The 10,535-nt window shown below is 42.6% G+C and overlaps 1 protein-coding gene across 2 annotated transcripts; it reads left to right on the top strand.

Moving 5' to 3' along the window:
- The first annotated feature begins 2,612 nt into the window (after positions 1-2,612).
- Positions 2,613-9,324, top strand: LOC100216894 (uncharacterized). Of its 2 annotated transcripts, XM_008652763.3 has the most exons (6): positions 2,613-2,961; positions 3,237-3,313; positions 7,563-7,665; positions 8,217-8,338; positions 8,429-8,620; positions 8,956-9,324. In XM_008652763.3, exons 1-6 carry the CDS (start codon positions 2,850-2,852, stop codon positions 9,037-9,039), a joined length of 690 nt encoding a protein of 229 aa, XP_008650985.1. In that variant the 5' UTR covers positions 2,613-2,849; the 3' UTR covers positions 9,040-9,324.
- The last annotated feature ends 1,211 nt before the right edge of the window (positions 9,325-10,535 follow it).

Genomic DNA, 10,535 nt, shown 5'->3' with positions numbered 1-10,535 from the left:
GCCAGACCAGGGCAGCCTTCGATTGTCTTTTGCTCTTTTATTTGAACCCTTTTTTGGACTTTTTATTGGTTTGTGTTGAACCTTTGGCCCCTGTAGAACTTATAATCTAGAGCAAACTAGTTAGTCCAATTATTTGTGTTAGACATTTCAACCACCAAAATCATTTAGGAAAAGGTTTGAGCTTATTTCCCTTTCAATAGGTTTCCAGCCATATATATTGCTAGGGTTTAAAGATATATTATTTTTCCGGAATAAACCGATTTTTTAGAATTAAAATAATTCTAGAAAAATACTGAAATTGTATTTAACGTCCGAAAAATATTTCGAAGGTTCCAAAAATTCTAAGAAAATTACTAGACATCATTTGGCACCCAATGGACTCAAAAACAGATTTAGAGCTTTGAAAATATTTTTAAGTACCTCGAATAAATAGAATTTGGTTTTTGAAAAATAGAAAATTATTCTGAAAATATGAAAATTTATCAAAAGCTTCTATATGGTATATTAACATGTGTCAAATACCTTTTACACTTAGAAACACTATGCAACAACATAAATGCAACAACCAAAGCACCTCTAGGGCCCATTTCACTAGGCTTAAGCCAATATATAACAAAATAACTCTCCATTATTTTAGTAAAGAGAAAAGGAAAGCAAGAAAAAGAGAGAATAATAACTGAATTTTGAGTATAGAGCAAAGAATTTTTTATACCCAAAAATCAGGTTGTTACAATTGGTCATTAATCATCAAAACTAATGTAGAAACGACACATAGCACATTTACCTTTCAACAACGCACAAAGAAACTCATGCTTTATAGTTGTATTGATTGGGCCGATCTCGGATTTCTTAAATACGGGTTCCCACAAAAGCTGGCGGAATAGACCTTCTCCCGTTTTCCCCGTTTCTTGATTTTTCCACAAATACGAAAATGGACGGGTCAAATGTGAAAAATTGTACAGGTCGGGACGGGATTTTACTCGTATGTTTTGAACCCTAATCTCATCAAGTTTCATTTTATTATTCCTTCTCATATTAACTTTAGGTTTCCGCTTTCTCTCTTCTTATATTACTATTATGTTTTAAGATAGCACTATGTACTGACGTCTCTATATGTTATATGTCTCCATTGGACATATTTAAACCGTCTAAAAAACCCAAAAGAAGAGGTGTGCTATGACAGTTCGTTTTTGGGGCACAACTACATGCAAAAAGCTCCATGTATGTGCAATGGCAGAATAAGATGTGTTTGGAGACAAGAGCTAATTACTAGCTAGCTTAAAAAATTAGCTACTAGTATATCTAATGAGAAGGGCTAATATATTGACTAATATTTTTAGCCAAGTCTCTCTATTTAGTTGCTAGTAATCTATCTAATCAAATTTAACTAATTTAAAGTATTTTAGCTGAATTAGTAACTAGCTCTCTCTCATCAAACATGCTCTTGAGCTCTTCTATAACCAACATGTTCTTCTATAACCGCAAGATATACTCTTATGTAGCTATGCCACGAGTTACTTTCGTAGACCCCAAAAGTTAGCACAATCAAGTACTTATCATCCTAATATAATATGTTCTCTTAAAAATTGTTAGGTCACTTTGTGCCCCACAACCCCTTAATCTCATACAACCAAATAAGCTCATATAACGGTGCAAAACACTGTTTTGAACTATAGATTGCGCTGTTTACAGAATGAAGTTAAAAACGAGAGACGAGGATTGCTAGAGATAGCCTTACCAATAGGAGCCAGTGTAAGCATGTAACACGTGCAGAAGAAATTTGGAATTATGACATTATGAAAAGTGGAATTCGCTACTTTGTCATCAGTTTATGAGGCTTCATCTGAATATCATTATAAAAATGTTGCACGCTGTAATGTCATTTGATCGTTTAATAAAATAAAAAAGAAATGTATATATTTGTATGGATATTGAGGTCTAGTTTTATTGGGACACATAGAGACAACAGGGGCTTACGACGAACATCAGTCACCGAAGTGATAATGGATGAACAATAATAAGGGTAAAATTGTCCCTCAATGTCTCTATAAATATTGTCCCTTAGAATTAGTTTGGAAATTCAAATCTCCTTCGGGATTGAAGGAGATTGAAGAGAAAATTAGTTCATTTCCACCTCAATTCCCTCAAATCCTAAAGTGAATTTGAGGTTCCTAAAATAGCCCTCAATGTCTCTATAAATATTTTTTTTGTTTTTATAAAACATCAAAATGATATTACAACAGGTGCAACATATTTTATTTAATTCACATATTTGTAATGTAATAGATAACTAATAACGTTAAATTATATTTGTTTAAGTACAACTACAATAAGGTACCAATAACATTAAACTATATTTGTTTAAGTACAACTGTAATAAGGTACCACTTTAAAAATTGATACTGATCTATTTAAATTTAATACCACTGTAACGTTAAATTATATTTGTTTAAGTACAACCGTAATCAATACTATATTGAAAATGAGTACCGGCTTATTCAAAATGGTTACCGTCGGTAATCGAGTGTTAATCATTATCATTAATATTTACGTTATATTTCATGAACCAAACGACACCTGAAAATGTAAATCATTACCGTTACATTTGGTGAAACAACTGACAAGGTTGTGAAACCCACCTCGAAGGCAGAATTCTGAATTTCTCACCGTCTAACTGTAGGTGCAGCTGTGATCTCCCAACGCCATTTCACGGTTCTTCGTCAACCGTCATCGCTTTCTCCCCCTCCCCCGTCTCTTCTCCCTCGAGGGAATAAGCCCGCCGCGTGAAGCTTCTTCTTGCATCCGAGTGCGGAATCACCTCCAATCTGCCCCTCGGGCCGCCGGCGCCGATGGAGAAGGTGAAGAACATGCTCAAGCCGCGGCCGACGCCGCAGCAGCAGCTGCGCGAGTGGCAGCGCCGCCTCCGCAACGAGTGCCGCGTCCTCGACCGTCAGATCCGAGGTCCTACCCCCGAACGCGCCCGCATCTCCTTCCCTTCTCGTCCCCCACATCTCCTTCCCCTGGTCTCCAAGGGAACTGGCGATCGGGCTCGTGTGGACGGGTACTAGGTGTGATTCAAGGATTGGTGGTCGGGTGTTGCTTGTTGCTCTGGTTTGCCTCAGAAATGGCCAAGGCGGTGATGCGATTAGCCGAGCGATTCTCCCGACCCTGGGGGCTGTGCGCCAAACCCTTAACCCTTACCTGTAAGTATTTTTGGGTATGAATTGTTTTTGCAGATGTGCAGAGGGAGGAGAAGAACGTGGAGAAAGCCATCAGGGAGGCTGCCAAGCGCAATGACATGGGATCTGCAAAGGTAGTTTACTTTTCTTGATTTTTTTGGTACAAGTGTTAGGCCCTGTTTGTACCCTCTAGATTATATAATCCAGCTTAAATAAGTTAAGAGACAAACAAACAACGCATATTATTAAGTAGATTATATGATCTAGATACCTAGATTATGATAATCCATAAGCAGGTCATAGGTGCTTAACTGATTATATAATCTATAAGCTAGATTATATTATCCAACAAGGAAACAAACAGGGCCTTACTCTGCTAGTCTGCTTGCTCTCTCGTGCTTAGCATAGTTCGTTGGGATTTTGAGAGTACCACAGTTTGTCAAGGTGAATCTAGGAACAATGTAGATACTAATCAAATTGATCTCCTGCCACTAAACCTAAGGTTTTAGAATTGATGTTCATTTCATTGTGTAATGTGGATTTAGTTCTATTACATGAGCGAAAAAAATCCTACAGGTCTTAGTGCAGGAATATTGGACACGATAGGAGGAGCAATTGCACTGAATAAAAAAAACAATATCATAACCTTTTCACACCTCATTACGAATTTTATATGCCAATGCCATACATTTGATAGACTATAACTCTTGGTGTAAAGCTTCATATCTGGCAATCTAATATAATATGAAGCATGTTTTTCTCACCGCAAAGAGAGTGAATGTGAAACTGGATTTGCTTACATTATATAGGTTGAGGATGATTGGATTTTTTTCTCCCTATCTGTTTCTTACCTTTATTGTGTTGTCTGGTTATCTGTGAAGGAAGGAGAAAATGCGTATAATATGTGGGATGTTTATTGCTTGAGCCCTCGAGCTGTTTATATAAGAGTACATGGCTTGGAGGGCAAGGCGCCTCTCCTAGAGATAAGAAGGCTATCATCGGATTACAATCAATCCTAAACTATCCATATCCGGTGTTGCCTAATATACTTTAACATCCCTCCGCAGTCACAGAGGGAGTGGCGCAGACGATGAGACTGTAGAAGAAGCAGTCGAGCTGACATCCCCTCCACAGTCGTAACAGTCGATGCGACGTAGATGCTGTGGCTAGAGTGGAAGCCAATGAGGTTGCCCAAGCAAGGCAGTAGCCCTTTGTGCCGATGTCGAGGTAGCCAAGGATGAGGACGCAGAGCCGTTGTCGAAGTGCCGTGTGTTGGGTAGTCGTGGTCGAGGAAGATGTCGAGGATGACGGAGAAAACAAACTGCACAAGTCACAGCGCTCCAGAGGACGTCGTGGTGACCGTGGCGTTGAGAAGCAGTCGTAGACAAAGGTGCGATGCGTCGAGGCAGATGAGGGTGTCGATGCCGGGGGCGACGTGTCAAGCAGCCATGGACGATGTGTGTTCTAGGTTTGCCAAGCCTAGAAATGTGTCGTGGATGAATGCACGTGTCGATGGTGCCAGTACCAGACATACTAGGTAGAGGGCCCCAACCATATGTGCCAGCATCTCAAGGGACCAGCAAAGGAGGCCTCCGTGACGGTTGTGATGAAGCACGGAGGGAGTGTCGATGCAACGCACGGTTGTCAGAGCGGAGTATATGAAGTAGTCGAGGACGCGATAATGAATTCCCTAGATCTGGCGACAAGGCTGTGCTAGACAAAGCGAAGAGGTAGGCGTGAGCGAAGAGGTAGGCGTGGCGACACATCGAGGTTCCTGGAGTCGCGGCGGCGAGAGCCACGACTCATAGGAAACTAACCTCAATGGTGCCAGTGGAGCGCGATGGTGGTATTTGTCGGCGAAGAACTCGATGACAAATGCGGTGCAGTTCGGCGACGGTGGTTGCCTGGCTGGCACGCCTAGGACAGGCACAACATCAGCGCAAGGTGTTGACGCAGCATGCAGGAGGACCCGCAGCGCAGAACAATGGGTGTGTCGACGCAGCTCGCATGTGTCGAACCGCTTGCTCAAACCGTGCGCGGGAGACACGCACTGACGAGGTCGACGATGATGTAGATGCAACGACGTTAGTTGACGACAGACGACGATGCTGCTAATTGAGGTGGCGACGTAACTACGACCCTCTTGCTTGGCGAAGCATCGCGCGATGGACGACAAACGTCTCAGGAGGATGGTTCACCCGCGATCGGTTGATCAGGCCGATGGCGTGCGAGTCGGAGACGACGATGGTGATGTCGATGGTGGAGCCTCCTGATCGGTGGCGGCGACGACGAGCCGACATTGATGGACGTGCAAACGAAGAGGAGAGACACATGCATGCGTTTTGGTTACGCCACATGCCATGCCAGTTGCACCATCGGATAAGATGAAGAAGTCGGGGTTGTTGAAGCCGATGTCGAGGGCGCGCGAGTCGACTGGCGGTGGGCGATGGAGATGCAAACCCGATCACTGACCGGGAAAACAAAAAAAGACGTAACAACAACAAATCTAGGGAATTCATCGGGGTACCGAGGCGCATCCCCTGCGGGCGTGCGGCACAGTGGCGCGACCACGCGGACCCGACTTGCTGGCGCGACCTCGGCGGCTCAGCGCGGCGCGGCCTGGCGAGGTCACAGCCTCGGCGCGGGCGTAGCGTCCCCGGCGTAGGCACACGGCTCCAACGCGAGCGCGCAAGCCTGACGCGCGGATCCGGCGGGATTGACCGACAGCGACAGTCGGAGCCGCCACCATGGCGGCGCACGACCCAGCTAGCACGCGGGGATTCAACCCGGCCACAACCGTCACCACGACGGCGTGTGGAGGTGTTGGATCCAGCCGGTGCAGGTCGACAGGGGCCGATCCGAGCAACGCCGACGGTGAGTTTTTCGATCTGCTGCTACTTTGACTTGACACGATGACGATGATGGGCACAACAAATCAGAGGGACCGTCCGCGCATCCTACAAGGGCGCTGCCCCCGGCGGAGGACGATCTTCCCGAGGGCGGCACAGCGACGGCAGCGCGGCGGTGGCAGCGGAAGACACCTGTTGTATCTAAACCCTAAACTCGTGATACCATGCAGGAAGGAGAGAATGCGTATAATATGTGGGATGTTTATTGCTTGAGCCCTCGAGCTGTTTATATAAGAGTACATGGCTTGGAGGGCAAGGCACCTCTCTTAGAGATAAGGAAGGCTATCATGGGATTACAATCAATCCTGAACTATCCATATCCGGTGTTGCCTAATACTCTAACAATCTCACCTTGAAATGGAACAGGCTACATTAAATATTTAAATCTGTACCAATCAAAGAAATAATGGAAAACATCAATATATGATTAGTCTCATATTTAGCTCTGTGTTGTTAGTGAAAGGGCCTCCGGCTGAATTGTCCGGGCGGTCTGAGTAGCATTCCACTATAGGTCCTGAGTTCGACTACCCGTAGGAGCAAATTTCGTGCCGAAGTTAAAAAATCTTCTTGTTTGTTTCACACCAAAGCACAGGTCTAAGACCTAGCCCCGATAGTGGTCATTATCATTTGGGCTATGATACCACTATGTATAGGTGAGGCAGTTGTTCAGGGGTTTTCTCGACTTGTTTGAGAATGTATTCCCTTTCCCTTCATAACAATGCGGTTGAGTTTTTTTTTTTTTACTTTGCGTTATTATGCCAGCTAAATATAATTTCTTCTGATCTTTGATTTGTTCATCATCAGAAAGGCAAGCTACTGTAGCAATGTACAAATAGTTACTAATGTTAGATCTCATTTTTAAAATTTTCCTGTTCTTGAATAGTTGCTACACATGTGACAACTATTCAAGAACAATAGTTGATGTTACAATAGCAGAGAATGAATAAGGCACACTCATGCCATTTAAAACATGTTCTTAAGTACTGAGGGATTGTAAGTAGTTAGGGATTGAAGTTTGCCAAACTATATACGACAATGGCAGATTGCTTGTCCACCAAGTTGTCATGGTGGTGCTGGTTGCTCTCAGGACTGTAGAATTAAGCACAGACCACTTTTCCCAGCAGCAAGTTGTAAAAATGAGTTAGAAACTATTTCCAGCAGCATACTGTTGTCCCAGCTTTCACGAATATTTTTATTATAAGCAGCAGCTGCGTACTGGGGGGCACAAGGGTGGTTATTTGAACACCTTGTTAGTTGTTACAGAGAATTCATTAGTTCATGAACACACATCTCATTCACATGTACCAGCATTTCTGTGTGTTTTCCTCCTTGGCATATCAGGTTCCAAACTTCAACAGCAGACACATACAATGTCAATTTTTCATCACTGATCTTATCTGTCAGAATAACTGAATAAGGCTAACAGTTTGGTGTACTGTTGATTGTTGATGTTATGACATATTTTTCATGACAGGCTCTTGCTAAGGAACTTGTAAGATCAAGACGTGCTGTTAATCGTCTTTATGAGAACAAGGCTCAACTAAATTCAGTATCAATGCACCTTGGAGAAATTGTCGGTATGGCTTTTTTATGATTTTTTTTTGTTGGTTTGGTGTCTGACGTTGTCCAAGAGAATGTCCTTTTAATTTCTGGAAGAGTGATTCTGTTAGTTAATATTCAAAGGCATGCCCTTCTACTTTATTGGGGATAAGCAATGCAGTATCAATATTCAATAATCAATACATCTCCCAACTAAAATTTCTTTTGTGCACAATTTATCTTTTGCCACCAGGTATATCATCCCATGATGTTTTTAAACATTCTAAGAGTGATTGCAATGCCTCATAAAATGAAATCACATGTTATGCCATTTGAATTTGGGTGTGTGCTAAGTTCAGTTTGCTGCAATTGCCCAGCAAACTTACAGATCAAACAGGACCTATAAATTAACAAAATCACAACTGGCAGCACTGTATTTCATTTTCACCCTTGTAAAATCTCTTTTCATAGAATTGAGCTGCATTCTATTTCATTTAATTATTTTCTTTGGGCTAGGGAGTGGTGCTCTCACTTTACGTCTTCCATTTCCTTGTTTTTGAAACTAAATTTCCATGGATGCAATTTTCAGCAACTGCAAGAACAGTGGGTCATCTGTCCAAAAGCACTGAAGTGATGAAAATTGTTAACAATCTAATGAAAGCTCCAGAGTTGGCTACCACGATGCAAGAATTTAGCAAAGAAATGACCAAGGTAATCACGTGCACTTCTTATTTCTTGTTCGAAGATTTGAATTATTTAGTGCTGATAACTGAAACTAACATTTTACTGTTCTTACTCTAGGCAGGTGTGATGGAAGAGATGGTGAACGAGGCAGTTGATTCAGCTTTGGACTCTGAGGACATGGAGGAGGAAATCGAAGAGGAGGTTGACAAGGTTCTTGCTTCAGTAGCTGGGGAGACTGCCTCCCAGCTACCAGATGCTGCCAGAACACAGAAGATACATGAGGCTTCAACAAGCAGGGTTCCAGAAGAAGTAACTAACTAACCTCCCCTTAACTTTGCTTGCTTGCTTGCATGTATGTGAACATTTAACGGTGCAAAGGAGAAATATGCCTTTCAAGAAGCTATTGGATGCAAAGTGGATTTTGGTAAATAAACATGTCATTGACTGCTGTAGTGCTGTATTGTTTTTTTTTTGACGGAATGACTGCTGGATGATCAGTGTGGAAACTGTATACCAGTTTAAGTATTGATGCTCTCGATAGTATGTTTGGTCACAAGCGATTGATGCGGCTGTTTGACTTTATTTTCATCGTGGATTCCATGACTCTGGTTGTAATAACATTTGTCTTTATATTTCTTTTGCAGCGACAAGCTGTTGCAGAGGGTGCTGATGACGACGAGGAAGACCTAGAAGAGATCAGGGCACGGCTTGCTAAAGTGAGGTCGTAAATCATATACATATCTGAGTTTTCTAACCTGGGGAGCCCATGGCTCACAAAATATGGTGCCAAAACCCGTGTATTGTGAACTGAGTCGATAGCAATGCAATTTTTTTTTTAATTGGCCCTCGAGTCGACCATATATGAAGTGGCAGTCTATTGTTGTACAACGCTACGAGAGTGGCATGGAATATCGGAATATGGATAGCGAAATGCCTCTGATTTCATAAAGCGATGTAAAATTTATTAGCAGGAAAACAAAACGGCTGGATAACAGCGTCTGCCGTTGAACAAATGCGTGTCCCATCTCTAGCCCTTCGTTAGCAATGTTACGTGTAAGAAAACTGTGCACACGCTGGAGCTAAGGCTCCGTGAGCCGTGATGTTGCTGGTTTCAACGTCCAGCTGAACTCGTTTGCTATTGACTTGTTTTGCCTGCTTATAAAAGACGGATGAATACAGTGTCTTTGTGTGTTGGTCCATTCAAGCATGATAAATCAGATGCCTAGAACTTCTGATCTGGCGGCAACACCCGCCTGCCCTTCGGCACTGGGCAGATGTATCATCTGTTGGTTTTTTTTAATATTTTTAAACAATATAATAAAATTAACATGACAAAAAATTCAGATCTGATCCTTTTAGGACTTGTTTGAAAGTATCCAGTTTTTAAGAAACTGGTTTATAAAAATCGAGGTAGTTCTAAACATATTAGTTTATGTCCCATTTTATAAAAACTGGATTCTTAATTTCTTAAAAACAAAAAACTAGTTCTCATGGCTAAAGCCGGTTTATAAAAACCGAGTTGGTTCCAAACACAATCAACCAGTTTTTTATAAACCAGTTTCTAGAAATTAAATATAGAAACTGAATTCTTGAAAACTAGATTACTTCCAAATAGAGCCTTAAAAGCGTTAGTGTAGCTGGCATGACAATATTATTTTATCATGCCATATGCTTTAGCGTGATAGACTAGTCGTGGTGGTGTGAACTTTTGATCTACCGACGTGGTATATACTAGGGTTCAGTGGCGGAGCTAGCTGGCCATGGAAGCCTGGGCACCACAGCAACAAGGCATATCGTGTAATGATATCAAGCAGCGGACACATTGGTATCAAATCTCTGTAGGTAAACACTCTCCATGTCCCACCAAAGCTCAGACTACAGGCAAGCGTGCTTTGCGTCTTTTTCCATGCCGTTCGCCTCCGGCCTAGGCGCCACCCTCACGTGGCAATCGGCGGAGCCAAACCCGAACAGGCCAGGCTATAGTCCGCCACTGCTAGAGTTTACTATGTCATGTCACCAGATGCGACAATTAGGTTTAGGTTTATCGACTCTCTTTCTTCTTTGTTCTCACGTGTGTCGACCCCATAACGCCAACAACGGTGAGGCCACCCATTCTCCAACAAAACCCTTCCCCAATGTGGCAGCCTGACAGGTACGCATCATTACACATCATTTTATTAATTTGCTTTATTCATGTTTCATACCTAGGGTTTGAAACGTGTGG

This window comes from Zea mays, chromosome 7 (genome assembly GCF_902167145.1).
Source record: "Zea mays cultivar B73 chromosome 7, Zm-B73-REFERENCE-NAM-5.0, whole genome shotgun sequence".
Lineage (NCBI taxonomy): Eukaryota > Viridiplantae > Streptophyta > Magnoliopsida > Poales > Poaceae > Zea > Zea mays.
The sequence above is the reverse complement of the archived record's forward strand: the minus strand, read 5'-3'. Positions and strand labels throughout refer to the sequence as shown.